This window comes from Haliaeetus albicilla, chromosome 15 (genome assembly GCF_947461875.1).
Source record: "Haliaeetus albicilla chromosome 15, bHalAlb1.1, whole genome shotgun sequence".
NCBI lineage: Eukaryota > Metazoa > Chordata > Aves > Accipitriformes > Accipitridae > Haliaeetus > Haliaeetus albicilla.
Window position 1 is genome coordinate 26,850,059 of NC_091497.1, and position 17,212 is coordinate 26,867,270.

The 17,212-nt window shown below is 35.7% G+C and overlaps 1 protein-coding gene across 5 annotated transcripts in view; it reads left to right on the forward strand.

Moving 5' to 3' along the window:
- Positions 1 to 17,212, forward strand: part of DIAPH3 (diaphanous related formin 3) — a 238,535-nt gene that overhangs the window by 160,249 nt on the left and 61,074 nt on the right. For all 5 annotated transcript variants that reach the window (XM_069802607.1, XM_069802608.1, XM_069802603.1 and 2 more), the window contains 3 exons: positions 1,586 to 1,721; positions 15,578 to 15,673; positions 16,098 to 16,157. In XM_069802607.1, the coding sequence (XP_069658708.1) occupies positions 1,586 to 1,721; positions 15,578 to 15,673; positions 16,098 to 16,157 (292 nt within the window). The remainder of the gene's footprint in view (positions 1 to 1,585; positions 1,722 to 15,577; positions 15,674 to 16,097; positions 16,158 to 17,212) is intronic.

Below are 17,212 nucleotides of genomic sequence, written 5' to 3' on the forward strand. Positions count from 1 at the left end.
AAGGTGAAGCAATTGTAGTATTTCCTCTTCTTGTGTTTGTCTCATGGTTAGAATTTTCCTGCAGTTGTAGGAGAGGGAGGGAAGAGGCCTTGAGGCAACAACTCTCATGTCCAAGACAGTATGCTAATCATAGGGCTATAGAAACTCCTTGCTCCTGTTGACACTAGATTGCTCTGCAGCAGATATATGACTTAAAGAACCAGAAGAAGAGCAACCAAGTAAAAGTTTGTTCCCTAGACTCTGGAGGATTTTTCTTTTGTATTATGCAAATGAATAAAAATCAGAAACGATTGTGGAAAGTACAGGAAAGATCCCAAGAATGCTCCATCTCGGAAACTCTAGGCCTTGGCATGTTATGCAAAAAGCATATACTTTGGTAATTCTTCTGAAGGTTGCCTTTGCATACTGTGCTGCATGCTGAGTGCTATGCTGCTCTTACACAGCAGATGCGGTCAGACCACATCTAACTTTTTAGGCCTTTTGAGCAAGGAAGTGTTACGACATTTAATCTTTGAAATGCAAACAGGGTGAGAGACAAATATGTGTTCATCTCAGTCAAGTTTGTGACAATTCTTGCTATAAACATTTTGCAGAACTTGACACCTATGTTTTGTCTTGAAAACACACGGAATATGTAGGATAGGATTTGGCTGTAGGGCATAGGCCTCTAAACATCGGCATCTGTATGCGAGCTTGAGTGTCTCATCTCGTATTCTAGTCAAGGGAGATGCATACTCAGTGCAGTTAGTGGAATATGGAGAGTTGCCTACCTGATGTCTCAAAGGAGACCTTTGCGTGTAACTGCCTTCTGAAAAGAGAAACTTTCTGCAATGAAGAATAGGTGCATGGCACTTTACATTCAATGCAAGCCACAGCAGAGCACTGAGAATTTACCAGTGTACATAGCTAACAGTATAATAAAAAGGTAATCCTAAAATAGCTTTGTTAAAAAATTATTGAATGTGACAGGGGGTTTTTGCGTAATATATGAATATGCAAAATAATGATTTAAAAACTCTGAAACTCATAGTTCTGTTTTGGCTTCATTGGAAGCTTTGGAGTACTTGTTTATAATTCAAATAAACAGTGTTGTACGGGTATTAACCAGAAGACAAGAATTTATAAACCCAGTGAATTAATGCATATGTGGATAAGAATAAGAAAAATGCACAGCTAAGTCACCCAAGCAGCTTTGTTTTGCTTGGTATAGTGGCAGCATGAGAAAGAATAAGTGTTGAAACTATTCTAGAAATACAGATAGTAACAGACTTAGAGTTTTGTAAAACCAGGTGGTTTAGATATTTTGAGTTTTTCCTACATTAACATGTGTATTCTTAAGATGTATTTCTTGCTGAATTTATAATCCCCATTTGGGGGCAATTAGTATGCTTTTAACGTATTTATTCTGCATTTGCTTATTCTTCTGAATAAAATGTACTAAATGTGGAATGTAAAATATTTATTTGGCTTGATAAATTAAGGTTAGTTAGGAGATGTGATTTTAAATCTTTTTTCTTTGTTTTTAAGGTTCAGCTTTGTTTTTGCTAAAACTTCTGTTTTAATGGAACTTACTTTTTTTTCATAGCAAGCAGTAAAGGAGAATATGAGAAGAAGGGAAGCAGAAGAAAAACAGAGGCGTGCTAAAATAGCTAAGGAGAAAGCAGAAAAAGAAAAACAAGAGAGGCAACAAAAGAAAAAGCGCTTGTTAGAAATGAAAACAGGTAAGTAATGTAGAAAATGCATTTTACTGGAAATAAAGCTGCTATTGTTTCATTATTTGAATGTGCTATGAGAAAAGACAGAATACATGAATGATTTTCACCAATTAAAGTTTACGGCAAAGAGGTTCTTAAATTTTGTTTTGTTAATGAGCTTCTCTAATTACCTGTTTTCCTCAAGCTATTTTAGAACTCATAATGCTTCTTTGTATTTTTCCATTAGAATATATTAAACCTTGTGTGACCAAGTATAAGTTCAGTTATGCTCAGAAAACTTTATGTTACCTGAGAACAGACATTTTCCAAATCACAAAGCCATTTTCTTTCTTTTTACTAAGGTTACATATTCATTTTTGCTCTTTTATGAGAATAACCTCTTCCTGAAGTAGTCTGGATTTTTCTTTGAGTATGTCAATTGTTATTTCAATAGGTCCCTATTGAAACACCTTAAAAGAAAACTTAGCCATGCATTTTTAAAGTTACTCATTTATGCTGTGTTGTCTTTTGTACCAAAAGAGATGGCAGACAGTGAGATCTCTACTAAAAAAGATGTCTGATGATCTTCTATACTGCTATATTTTATCGTAGACTGAGCTTCTGGAATCCTTCAGAATGATACATGACTTACTGTGTAAATTATTGTGAGCTACTCTCATTTTTTTTCAGAGCAGATCTTGTTAAATAGTTCCCCACTCAAACCCTGGTCAGCACCTTTGGCATAAATGATTATCTGTCTCTTCCATGTTTCATTAATAGCCAGAGTAGGTGTACTTAGTTTCAGAGATTCTTCAGACCAAAAGTCTTTGATTTATTTTCATATGAACATCCATGTCTTGAGGTGTAAGACTAAAGCTTTCACTGAAGGTTGGAAACAAGGTGGCTGCCCTCCAAACACAGGATTTCTAATTCTTTAGAAGTAAATTCAAGACCCAATCAGAAAACTATCAGTGACAATATTTTTAAAGCCCACAGAAGATAGAGGAGGCTGCAGAAGACTAGGAAGGGGTAAAACCAGTATCTGTATTCATGCATGGTTGGAACCTTTCAAAAGAGGTTAGATATTCTTTTCTCAGGCATGTTGTATGTATGACTGATAGTGCTTTAGATAGAAAATTGATAGTCTTTCAGGGAAAATTAAAGCTCCTCTCAAGTCCTGTTCTTCATAATGTCACGTTCAGGCTTTCCAGGATCTAGGTGCCAATGTTATGGACTTCTGAGTCATATAAACCTACAGCTTCAGCTAACGTAGTGGGGAACTATGTACTTGTCATCTACAGATCAGCTAGGTCATTGAGTAAATAGCTGTTTTGTCTCTTAGTAGCTTGGTTTTTTTATTAAATCATGTAAGTGTACAGAAAGAGGTTTCTTGCTCTTGTTAGCAGCCACTTAAGGTTCAGTCTGGAATGACTGATCTAAGCAACAGCAAATGGGAAAAGATGGTGTTAGGATCACCTGAACCTCATCTTGAGTCTGATATTCACTAAATTGGCCACTGATGGGTTGTTTTTTGTTCTGCAGAGCTCCTTTTAAGGTTTCTTGTGCTTGTTTGCAACATCATTTTAAAAGTCTATTAGAAAACACGAATTCTGGCAGCGGAAAGCACCTGTGGTAGATTTGTTTCTCAGGAATGGCACCAACAACAATACGAAAAGTGAGGTTTTGGGTTTTGTTTGTGTTTTTTGTTTTGTTTTTTTATTTTGGCAGTCTTATGAAAACTATATTTACTAATTGAAGAGGCATAATGTTGCTCTGATTCTGATGGAAGAGTAACATAGACATTCAAAAATTATTTTTTCCTTTTTTTCCCTCTTTTTTTTTTTTCCCTAGCCATAACTAGTTCATTGAAAGGTTGTATTCTCATTAAGAATCTGTAAATCAGTCACAAAATATTTACATCTGACTTGCTGACAAATTTCTAACCAGGTCTTCCCTCTATCAAAATACCCAAACCCTCTTGTCTGGAGTGTGACTGTGGAATAACTTATTTTTGCTGCATATCATTTCTTTATATGGTGACTAGATCAGATGTTAGATTTGTAGAAACATTATTTCAATTACTGCTTGAATGAAGTAGCTGAAAACTCATTGATGTCACCATTGCAGAAATTATTTTCTGGAATTCAGAGAGGTGCATACTTGAAGAGGAGAAAAGAATAAAGTATACGTTCTAACTGGTTCTTCAAGATTATTTTTTTTTCCTCAGTGAACATATCATAGTGTACTCTACATCTCCACTCTTCATTTTTGAGTAACATTGCTTTTTAACTGAAAATGACCTGAAGGTTAGGGATGCCTGTGTATCACTGTGGTATATGCCACTTCAGAGTTTCTTAACTGTTTCTCTTAAACTTAAAAAAAAAAACCAACAAACCAAAACCCACAACAAGAAAACAAAACAAACAAACAAACAAAAACCACAAAAAAATCACCACCAAAAAATTCTCAATTTCACAGCAGTGCCTTCAGCTGGATGTTTTTCCCTTGCTTAGCTGCTGCTTCTTTTCTTAATGTAAAAGCAGTCTTTTCCCAGTGCTTGAAGTTGTGCTTTTTTTCAGTGACTATTAATTGGCCATTAGTTGACTAGCTTACGGTTCTGGAGCTTCTGTTTTCAGCCTGGGCCCATACCTTTCAAGGCCTGAGCTGCTATCCAGTGCTTAAACAGGATTTCTGTCATCATCCTAAGCTTGTTTTGTTAACCACTGGTCTCATTTACAACACAGACATTTAACCTGTCCTAGATTCTCCTTTGTTCTTGAAGTCCTTTTCTTTGGATTTCTTCAGCTTTCATCTGCTTTTGGAAGTTATTTGAAGAGTAGGATTTTGTTGCCTATGGTGCCACCTTCAGCTGCATAAGGTAGACAAAAGAGTGATTCACTTCTTCGTATAAAAGTGACCTACATAATACTGCAAAAGTTTTTAGCTATTTGGGGGGTATTCCTGACTTTTTTTGTGTTCACAAAAACTTAAGATCTTAAATATGTACCTAAATATAGTTTTTATTAATATCTATTATTATTAATATCTATTATATTAATACCAAATATGTGAGTTGAGTCAATAAGTTGCATATAGCACATTAAGAGTGTATTATACCAGGTTTGACAAGCACTACATAGATTGTATTAACCCAAACCAAAATTTGATTCTGGATTTAAGGTAACTTCCAATTTTTAGCTTAAACTACTTTGGAACCGGGGCGGGGGGGGATTCCTTCGGGGTGAAAACAATAATTTCATTACTAGTACCTGACATTTATTGCAAACATGAGATCCAAAGTGGTCCTACAATATATCAGCCTTCTCACAAACTGTAATAGTCGTCTTAGCCTATGTTGTGCCTTTGATATACAGGTGACAACTTAGCCATCTAGATCACAGCTTACACTGTCATCCACACCTCTGCATCAGACTGCCTTCGAAATACTGTTACACCATGTTCAGTGTTGATATGATCATTTTCTAAAATTAGATAAATATGTATACTGTGTGATAAATCTTCATACAGTTTTCTGTTTGATTTTTTTATATTTCAGATCTAAATATACCAATATTTTGTAGATTGTGAAATGTGTAGTGTTTTATGAATATGCAGTACAGCATCTTTTAGAAAAACTTAAAATTTTAGGTAGGCTTTATAGTATAAATTTGGATCTCTGCTAATAAGACCATAGATTTTTGTTACTATATGGAATCATTTGACTTACTCTCTTAAAAGTATATTTTTGAGATTTGGCCATGAAGCCAATGTCAGATTTAGATCCCTCTAAATTGTAATTTAAAATTCCCAGTCTGTAGTTTTCATCTTAGATAGCAACACTTAATGTGTCCTGATGATCACAGTTCAAATGGTTCACTGATACAAAATGCTGAGAGTCTTAAGTTTACATAATAAAAATATCAGCTCTATGTTTTCCTTTCAGCTCCATCCTAACTTGAAAAGTATGTGGAATTCAGTAAAAATTTTGAATGTCTAAGCAGGGAATGATATTTGGTATTTTGAAATTTTATGATAGTAAAATCTGTCCTCTAAATACTCTCTACAGAATGATATTCATCATGAGATGCTTTGTCAGTAAGATTGCTTCACTTGCTTCTGTGAAGCCAGTTCAAACTATCATATGCTATCGTTCCAAAGGTAAATAGCCAGTGGAAGGGGATCTTTATGTAAATGCCACTTGTCTGCATACTATTAACATTCAGATACATGCTTTCTCATGCTGTTCGGATTCTCAGTAGAAAGCGCACCAATCAATTATTTTGATCTTATCACAGTGTAAAGAATTCTGTAACTGTGATAACACCAGCTACATTTATTGTAGCATAATTGAGAACTCCATCATTGTGGCATCTTCATTGTGTCTTATTTAGAATACTATTTAAGTAACAAGCCACTTTAATCAGTGGTTATTTACAAAGGCTGCCCGTTCTTACGCAAAAGCAGTGAAATGATGCTAAAATGAGGTCTTAAACATGTGATTTCCAATCTAGAATATTAGTTTGTTTTCAATTGTGTTAGTTTCGCTTTTATCACAACTAACTGGTTTTAAATGCATGTTTCAGTTCATTTAGACAGTTATGGCCTTATTTTCAGTCAATTTTGCAACTTACTTTTGCAGAGGTTTTACATTGTTTGTCTGGTTTTGGAAAAAAACATTCATGTCTCACAGACTTGCTAAGAGTGGTTTAGGTTTTGGTTCTTCAAACATTTACTACTTTATTACTGGCTGCTAAGTTGTGCAATGTGAATATTTTCATTAGTTCTGTAGCGTTCTGCAAAACAAAAGGACACCATGGATCCCAGCACTGACAGTTTAAGCAAGGAAAATAGTAAACATAATTAGGTAATTAAAATTCAGATTCCAACAGATAAAATGCTTGCCTTTGGAATAAATTAAAAAACCCTCAAACCTACTTATATTAGTAGGTATCCTCAAAGACCCTATTTTCCCTACCTAGTTCAAGTTCGTAAGGCCTCAATTTTATTAATTTATTCGCATTGGGAGAGGAGAATCAATACTTCTTAATAGTATTCCTTTCCTCTGAGAGGAGTGAAGGACTGCAAATGTCGCAGATTATAAAAATCTGCTCATGTTCCATTACAACTGAGATGACATCAGTACTTTCTAAAATATGTTGATAATTTGTTGTTTTAAAATGTCTGCTGGGCTACTTTCCTGAAAACCACAAGTTTTGGACAATGGTAGGTTTATTGCTAGATTTGGGGCATTTAGGTATATGTTTTGTGCAACTAAATTTACTGTGAAGGGGACAGAATTGCTGACAATGCTATATATGAAGAAATCCTGAGGGCATAATATTAATATCCAACAACTGTTTTGTGTAAGGGCTCTCTTCTCTGGGGAGTTTCCCCTTTTGGAATTTCAAGTGCTCCATTCATCTGGGTTCCTGCCTGGTGGGGATAACTCTTTCCAGTTGTACCATGACTGCCTCCACTTATTCTCAAATTAGACCCTCTTCACCAAGAGGATTCCTGAGGTCACTTTTTATTATTTAAATTTATTCTTAAGGATCACTTTTATTATGAGGCCAGTGGGGAATAAATCTGTTCCGTAATTGTGAGGAGTGTCATTTCTTCCACTTACATTAAATAACAACAAACAGAAAGAACTGTGGGACTTTATAGGGTTGCCTACTCAGTACTTACTCATGTTAATACTTAGCGGGCAGTACACAGTAAGGCCATGACAAGCTTGGAAAGTAGATCTAATTTTGCTTTGTCCCCATTTAAAAAAAAAAAAAAAAGTCCTATATATGAGGAACGAGTTGTGACAGACATTGACCACAAATCTATCAGAAAGGAGATGTCACCTGCTATGTCACTAAGTTTGGAGGTTGGTTTTCAGCTGCAATTGTATTGTTTTGACAGTAAAGTATAAATTACTGAGAACAGATGTTCCCTCAGGAATAATTGTCACATTTGTACTTGAGTATGATACAGAAAATGATAAAATACAAGTATGTTGAATTAAAAACAAAAAAAAAATCTGGCCTGAGAAACAATGTGTGATATGTCTGCAGAAGCCACAGCAAAAGAAGAGATACAACAAAACCTTACCAAGTCTCACACTGTAGGATGTTCAGGGAATTGGATGTTTTTAGTGAAAAAAAGTAGAACTGATCTGAATGTATATTAATTAAAACCCAACAACTAATAGTCACAAGTCATGTTCTAACAAGATCTCAAAGGTGCTAAATCTTCTGAAGCATGGAGGTGTAGTTCATGCACTTGTTGGCAACCCATGGGCTCAGAATGCAGCAGCTGTTACTCATTTGTACTAAGTAGTAGCTCCAAAAGAATAAGATGTTTAGAAGAAACAATTATTTTTCTTTCTGAAAATTTTCCTTAGAAGTGGAACCTTTGGAGATACTAGCTGAAAGGCATTTGTGAAACTGAGGTTTACACAAGGCCCCTGGGAAAATAAATAGCAGCTGTATTTGGGCGAGAAAGAAATATTCAAAACAAACAACTGTCAAAAAAATTAAGGGTCATTAAAGTAATGTCTGTAGATAAACATTCTTTTACGACTTTTCATTTATGTTGTAGCAGTAAAATTTCTAAATAAATGTGAAAAGAATGCCACAAACTTAAAATGGCATTACCATGAAAAAAAAATTACAATCTGTGGAGCCATCTTTGGGATTAAGAGCTCTAACATTTATGCAGACAGTAGGTTTTGGTTTGAGAAAGCATTTCCTACTCGAAATACTACCTCGCATCTCCTCCGTAAGGAGGTAGACATCAGAGTCCTCTTTCAACTCTCACTCCTGCTATGTGTAAATGCTTTTATTCTTTTTGTTTTTTCTGAATCATCAAAAGTTTCTTCTCTCAAGTTGCAGAGGAGGGGAGGAATAAATATCCTTACCAAAGCATTAGAGGGTATGCTTTTTTTTTCTTTCCTTGGTCCAAGGTTGTAAAAGAGCCAAGAACCTCCTCTGTCATTGTTGGAAAGCTAGCAGAAGGGAGGGTCATGGCTCTGACTCTTCCTTCAAACTGAGTCTGCGGCTGCTTCTGTTTCTGTGCTGTTCACTATGACGCTTATCTTCACTCAGCAGTACCTCAGTGGTCGTACAGAAGTACAGTCTTGTTACTGCATACCAAAATATTCTTGCTCTGAAGCTTGCTGACAGAAGTTACTTGATTCCTCTGGCAGCTTCCATCCATTGAAAGCTATTAAATGCAAATACAAAGTCTTTGAATCACAAACTGCTGGAGACCAAAAGACCATTCTAGAAATGTCATTACATATTTATCCTGTCCTTTTTATAGATGTTTGCTATTGACTACTAGTGCACGAAGGATGCAGGGCTAGGTGGACCTTTGATCTGATCCTCCTGAGTATTCTTGTGCATTTATAGCCACCCAAATAAGAAGGGTCTTGCCCACCCAAACCTATCTGGAAGCTTTCCTTTGACTAAGCTCAGTCATGTAACCCAGGCAGAACTTCTATCACTCCATGAGTGAGAAATTATATAACTTTTAAATTTCCTTCAGCCACTCATCTCTGTAGCACAACTGTCAGTATGAGTGATCGTTGTGTATATTTTCTGATTTATCTGTTGTGTATAAATTTGAACGGAAATACTAATGTCTTTTCCTGTGCTTAATGAACTCCTTCAGAGGTACACGGCTCCCTGGAGCTTAAGTCACTCAACACTATACCATTGCTAAATCTTTCCTCTTGTGATGTTGTTCAGAGGTCCTTCAATTTTTACTCAGATGGAGACCTTTAGTCAGGTGAGCATTGCTTTGCAGGCTGTACTGGTCGAAATCAATCATTATACAAAAAAACCATACAGGACTTTTTATGATGTCTTGAAAGTAAAGATACAATGTTAGCAGCGTTAAAACATGTATCTTTCTCCTTCACCTTGTGTGAACAGTCTGGAAAAATCTCTGCTGTCACTGTCCCAAGCCTGGTGTTCACTTGCCTCAGAAATTTTCGTACATTAAGGCACAAGCAGTGACGTAGCTAAACCTGAAAGAAGGCTGCGAAGGGATTAAATTTCACTTGATCAAAAACTGGGTACATTATATCTGACCTGAATTATATCCTGAACTGAAGGGAAAAAAAAGCAGTTTCTATTCTAGTCAAGAATAAAAAAATTATTAATTCTGGTAATTACTGAATTGTGAGATCAGGACTTAATTCTTCAGAGAAGAAAAACAAATCCAATAGCTTCAGCACTCCAAGTTTGTTTTTAAGTTATGTAAAAGCTTGAGTGCTGCCATGGAGTTACTTCAAAGATCATATAATTAAAGTCTTTGCTAATTCAGATAACTTGACGAGTAGCCCTTGAGTTTTTGCATCCTTTTCCTTCTGTTATATGAAGGAATATGAAATATTAATTAATATGAAATATTAAGGTCTGTTTTTAATGTATACATTTGTCCAAATTGTGCAGTTTTCATTTCAGATGAGGCTTAGTATTCAGAGGTTGGCTTTAGGAGCTGATCTTTTCCATTACTTACAGTGTAACAAAAAAGCTGTATGTAATTCCAATGCCATAAATAGATCCGAGTGGAAAAATGACAGTCGAAGTCCCTGTAGATAAATCTCTTAAGTGTACAGACTGAGTAGGTGACATCAGCAGAAACCATGCTAAAGAATTCTTGGTTTGTTTTTTCTGAAGCTCATTAGTATTTCCTTCATAAAAAAAAAAAAACAAACTACCAGATTTTTTTTTTTTTTTTTTTTTGAGAAGAGTAGCTGACTAAAGCTTTGATTGCTTGAAAGAGGAAATAGACATATTATTATATCTTTTTCTCCTGGTAAAGTGAACTTCTGGAGTCTTAGTGTTGAGTATGATGTTTTGGTTTATATTGGACAGATGCAGGGGAACTGTAAAAATGAAACATTTTTCATCCAAAGTAATCTTGTTGCACCACTCTTATTTTAAAACCATGTTGCTAATGATATTTGTGATTCTCTCATGTCAGTGGACTGTTGCTCCTGGAATTATGGTATATATCATTTGTTCCTTAATAAGTACATAAAATGCAGGAGTCATTACTAACTGCAGTATCTGTTGCTATCATCATAAGACATATTAAATTTGTACTGTAAAGCTCATGATACTCAGTGCACTAAAGAAGAAGGGTCTTTAATATTCTTAACATTTTTAAAGACATAATTATGAAATTAGGTAGTTTATATCTGACATGGCACTGAAATGTCAAGGGCAAAACTTCCAAGCTATTTTGGCAAGTTTACTTCTGCTTTAGATGGTATTTAAAAGACAGTCGTATGAGTTTTAATTAGGTATGATATTAAAAAGTGTTTGAATCTCCTATTCTGCAATTGAAGGAAAAGAGATCATTTGAATCATAAAAGGGTATATTTCTCAAAGGAATTATTGTGGGCTATGTAGCTATCTGCAAGCCAACTGGATTACTAGTTCTAGGATGTCAAAAGATTGATACACTTGACTAATTAGGAAGCCAGTTGGGACTGGTGACAGCAGACTGCAGCAGCTTGTGAAAGCCGATTGAAAGGTCCCATAGGAAGTGTTAATATTGAACAATATTTGTGACTCTTATACTATCACTGTAGCAATGTTGTATGCAGTTCTCCCAGGGCAATTTAAAAGATTTCTAAAATACTGCATGGTGCACTTGCATTTCTTAAACTTTCCATTATATGAACTTGGACCGTATTATAGATAGTATGCATATTGATAGCTAGCTGTGTAACTTCATAGAAGGTGTCACAGTCAACTGTTGATGTAGGCATCAAAAAACAGAATTTGGAGCCTAACTGAAGGTGTAGGAGTCTGAAAAACAGGCTTTCCGCATGTTTTAGGTACATAGATTAGTAACTATGAATGTTTTTATTTGCAGTGGTTAAGTTTTTTCAATACATCCATGCATACAGGAAAACTACTAGAGGAGTTTTTAAATTCAAGTTTCTGTATACTCCATTTATTCTTCTGTTAACTGTTTTGCATGTCAATGGAAGCACTAATCTATAATTCAGTTTGTGACTACAGTATGTTTCAGATAAGTGTGAAAAACAGATAGTACCCATAAATATGTTACAGCTATGCTACAAAAAGTTGTGGTTTTGCAGTATTTCTATTCCATTATTTTAAATCTTTTTTTATTTATTTGATGGGTCTTTTTATAGTATAGCAGATTATGCACCAGGATTTTTTTCTACTGAAAAATGTTAAGTTTTTGAAATAACTATGAAATCCGTAGTAGTCTTGGATAGGCTTAAAAGGAAAGAGATGACATGCTGAAATAGGATTGAAATTTTTCTTCTGTTATTCCTACTTCTTAAAACAAAGCTTATGAACTCTTTTCCATAAACATTTATGGTATCATTTTGGGGACTGTGATATTATTCAACCTTTTCTGAATTGCTGTTACCCAAAATGCTTATAAACTTCCCTCCAGCATTCCTGTACCTCAATATAACTAATGCCTTGGCCTCAAAATTTCTTCAAGCATCTCTTTGGTTTGAAACTATTCACTGAGTGTTTTCATTCCAGACACGAGTATTTTAGAGAACTGCATGACAACAGATGGAGAAAGGAAAGGGTTTTTTTAAAACAAAAAATAAACAAACAAACAAAACAACAACAACAAACCCAGGAAGCTGAATAAATAATCTGAGTTATTTTTTGTAAGGTATGTTCCAAGCCCTTTTAATAGCTGTGATAGTCCATTAGTCATAAGAGAGCAAACTTCAGCATAATAAAGCATGTTATACCAAACACAAAGCAAGAGGAAAAAAAAAAAAATTTGTATTTCAGTCTTCATTTTTATTCTGTATCTGCCATGCACTGTACAGAAAACAAATTTACTTAAAAGTTATGCAAAATTATAAAGTATTTGCTAATTTTCCCCTATTTCTTTTTGTGTATAGCTCTCTTGTGTAATGTTGTTAACTAGTCTGGTAGTACAGAGTATAGAGAAAAGAGAAGAACTAAGGGTTACTGTTCCCTGGGTAAAACAGTGGCTGGATGGCTGGGCCCAAAGGGTCATGGTGAATGGAGTTAAACCCAGTTGGTGCCTGGTCACAAGTGGTGTTCCCCAGGGCTCAGTACTGGGTCCAGTTCTGTTTAATACCTTTATCAACGATCCAGATGAGGGGATCAAGTGCACCCTCAGTAACTTTGCAGACAACACCAAGTTGGGCGGGAGTGTTGATCTGCTCGAGGGCAGGAAGGCTCTACAGAGGGATCTGGACAGGCTGGATCGATGGGCCGAGGCCAATCGTATGAGGTTCAACAAGGCCAAGTGCCGGGTCCTGCACTTAGGTCACAACAACCCCATGCAGCGCTACAGGCTTGGGGAAGAGTGGCTGGAAAGCTGCCTGGTGGAAAAGGACCCAGGTGTGCTGGTCGACAGCCAGCTGAATATGAGCCAGCAGTGTGCCCAGGTGGCCAAGAAGGCCAATGGCATCTGGCCTGTATCAGAAATAGTGTGACCAGCAGGAGCAGGGAGGTGATCGTCCCCCTGTACTGGGCACTGGTGAGGCCGCACCTCGAGTCCTGTGTTCAGTTTTGGGCCCCTCACTGTGGGAAAGACATTGAGGTGCTGGAGCGTGTCCAGAGAAGGGCAACCAAGCTGGCGAGGGGCCTGGAGCACAAGTCTGATGAGGAGCGGCTGAGGGAGCTGGGGTTGTTTAGTCTGGAGAAAAGGAGGCTGAGGGGAGACCTTATCACTCTCTACAACTACCTGAAGGGGGGTTGTTAGCAAGGTGGGGGTCAGTCTCTTTTTCCAAGTTGTACCAGGGAAGGTTATCAAGCATTGGCACAGGCTGCCCAGGGAAGTGGTGGAGTCACCATCCCTGGAGGTATTTAAAAGACGTGTAGATGTGGCACTTAGGGACATGGTTTAGTGGTGGACTTGGCAGTGTTAGGTTAATGGTTGGATTTGTTGATCTTAAAGGTCTTTTCCAACCTAAATTATTCCATGATTCTAAGGGTGTTCTCAGATTACAGTTTTGTTGTTTTAAGGACATCTTGGGAGAGCAGGAAATCAAATACTACAAGGAAGGAAGAGGATTCTCCTTAGAGGATATCTTGAGGAAATTCCAAAAATTAAACCAGTATCACCTTCTAAACACAAATATACATGTAGAATTAGCAGAAATTAAAGAATGGGTAAAAATGCAAGCAAAAGGAACAGAAGTGCCAACTAAATGCAATTTGTAATACAATTGGACAAAATGAGAATTTAAAATAAATTATTTTGGTCCTTCTGTAAATAACAAAGTAGTTGCTGGTGTAATAGAGAAAATGACAAAAAAGTTTATGAAAATCTAATTTAAATTTGAGTCAATGTTAGGGAACATCTGTCATGAGATTTACATATGTTTATGTGTGTATTTCTATAGATTTTTTTGAATATATAAATATAAACTCTTACAATTTTATGAGGAGATTACTGCTATGTGACTTTAAGTTACATTTGAAGGACATTTTTCTTTATTTTGTGAACAGGAAAGCTCAAATTTTATGCCTCTTTTTGTTATGCTTTCCTCTTCTGCTTTTAAATGATATCCAGGCTTAGGGTTCTCAGAAGCTAAATTAGATTCAAGTCTTGACATAGCGGTAGAAAATGAAAGCAAAAATGTTGTTTCTAGAATGTTGTATTCATGATTTGGCCCTTGCTGATTTGACGGTACTTTTCCAGACCTTCCTCTCTGCAACTTTGAGCTTTTTTGGTCTGAATTATTTTTGTTGCCCTTGAAACCACTTACCTTAGAAAGATGCTAGAATGCTTTAAAGCTTAGTGAAAGAAGGAATTTATTTAAAGGAGGGAAACAAATAGAAATAGTGTTGGAAAGCAAGATTTCCCATAATAATTTTGCCTCGTATTCAGGTCTAGAAGGTTGCCTTACTTCCTTACTTGTAGTCCAGCACTTTCAGAATTCCTTAAATTGGTGGTGTGGCATCTCGTTATACCCATCAGCTAGTTTAGATCCTGATTTGAATATTCACTGTTAGCAATAACTGCAGAATCATGTGATGTGTCTAACTGTATCCAAGGTGCGTGTTGACCTGGGGAGTTTTGCCCAGTGAGGCATAATGAGATTTCTATCATGTAATTCTTTATTCCTCTGTGGTGATTTTTTGTCATATAGTAAATCCCTGGAGTTATGTTCTTTGTCCTCCCAGGCATAGACACAAGGGCTTAACAAGGTTCAAAAATCTAACATTTTCTGATGTGTTTATTTGAGGAAATACAAGTAGAGCGTATAATGCTTGCATTTAGTTATAATCTCAAAGTAACATTGATAATTCTTTCAGGGGATATTATAAATACATGTGTAATGCGGTGAGTAGAATTTTCCTGAACTACATCAATTATTTAATATTGGCCAGAGGTTATTAAATACGAAGAGAAAATGGCTTTTGATTAAAGCTACCTGTGGATATTCCTCTGTATCCTATCCAGTCCAATATTGTTCACTCAGCTTCCTGCTGAGAAACAATTTCAACTTTTTATAACAATAACTGAAATGATCTCTTGTCTAATATAGCAAATCATTTAAGTGACAGCTGACATGAAACTGATTATTTACAGTTGCAAAAGGGTACTGAAATGAAAATATGAGTGAAAAGACATTTCACTTAAAACTATGCTGGACTCTCAGTATAGAGAAAGAGGAATGTGAAATGAATCAATTAAAATTTGGCCTAGAGGACCAAATCTGTTGTGATTAATTGCAAGAGAGCTATTTGTGAATGTTAAAACCCTGGTCTAAGTTTGAAATAAATAGTTTTAGTAACACCATTAATAGCTTTTATTGTTGTTGTTTATTGTTATTATTATTTATGCTTTGATACTGCTATGGTAACCTAGAAGGTTCCTTCTCTCCTTTACAGAAGGTGAGGAGACTGGAGTGATGGATAGCCTATTGGAGGCCTTGCAATCAGGTGCAGCTTTTCGAGACCGAAGGAAAAGGACACCAAGGTCTAAAGGTGAATTTTCTATTTTACATTTTGTTTTCCAGAGAAAGTTAAAAGCATTATGGGTCCAGTGCTCTAGAACTTAATTGTGTTTCATTCTTTCTTGCAATGACAACTTTCAGGGATATTCAGGCTGTTTTGCTGATGTCAGTAGCACTTTGGAGATTAATTTACTGAACTTAGCATAGCCTGGTTATTATGACACGACTCTTCAATGCAGCCACATGTACTTTAACTTTTTAGGGTTTATAGTTGCATGGGGGAAGTAAAAGTCATCTTGCCCCATAATTGAGTCAAATTATTTCACTGGTATGTAACTATCACTTTACTTATAGAAATATCTAACTTCTAAATAATTCTACTTAGTAATGTTGTTATAATACTCCAGTAACTTTCAAAGGTGTGTTTTATTTCCATTGTTTCCTTGCTTTTGCAGACGTACCACAAAATCTCAGTCCAACTACACAGCGGCCTGTGCTGAAAGCTTGTAACCATGGTAATGAACCATATTCATGAATTGCATGCTCTTCTTAGCTTATGTAGTTGATCTGTGCTTTCAAAAGACTGCTGTGATTTTTTCAGTCTTCTACATTAGTGGAATACTGAAACCATATCAGAACCTGCTTTTTAAGAATCACCTGAATATTGCATTCCGAAACTATACTTACTGATTACTTTGCAAAGCTCTTCTATCTTTTGGGGGGGGGGGGGGTATTTATTTAAAGCTTGGTTGTATTTTTAAACGTAGTACTTTTATAATCCTTAAGAACAATTATGCAAGGATTTTTTAATGGATTGTGGAACTATAATAGAAAGCAGAGATTGTGGAACATTTTAAATGTTACTAAGTGTGATACCAAATCACAGAACTTTTTGCATTCATTCTGTTTGTCTTTGTTTTCTTGATACTGTAGCTGGAATGGTTTAAGCTATCATTTAGCAGTATAATTCAAAAGTCAAGGTGTGTCAGCAAAGTAAAAGTAAATTAATCAGTTATTTCATGGCAAAACATTTCTCCAAATTTTGAGCATGAGTCTTATGCATATGTTTATTTATAAACTCCTGAATTATCTCACTGTAATCAGTAGGACTTGCTCATATGTGAAAAGTAACAATGAGGGCGTGGGTGCCTGTTAGCTTTGTTTGTTAGACAATCTGCAGAATATTATTATATTACCTGTGTTTTAATTAAGCTTGAGAAGTCCAGAGTGACTGTTTTCAGTGACTTATAACTAGTGGTCTCAGGAAAAAGGTTATGTAAGTAGTACCTCCATTAAAGAATAATTTTCTTTGAAACTTAAAGAAAAAAAAAATCTCAGTTTTTAAGATGGAATGCGTTATCCTTTGATATTTAAGTATCATCCAATTGTTGATATTAAATGTACCTCATGTTTAAGTGTTTATTTCTTAAATGTCTGTAGCAAAAAATGAATGTACAGAATTTGGCATTATTAAACATAAAATTAAAGAAATTAGAGCTGGAAGGACAGTTTAAAGATAATTCACTTATAGGAATTGGCTCAAAAAAGAATCAAATATATTTGACAGGTG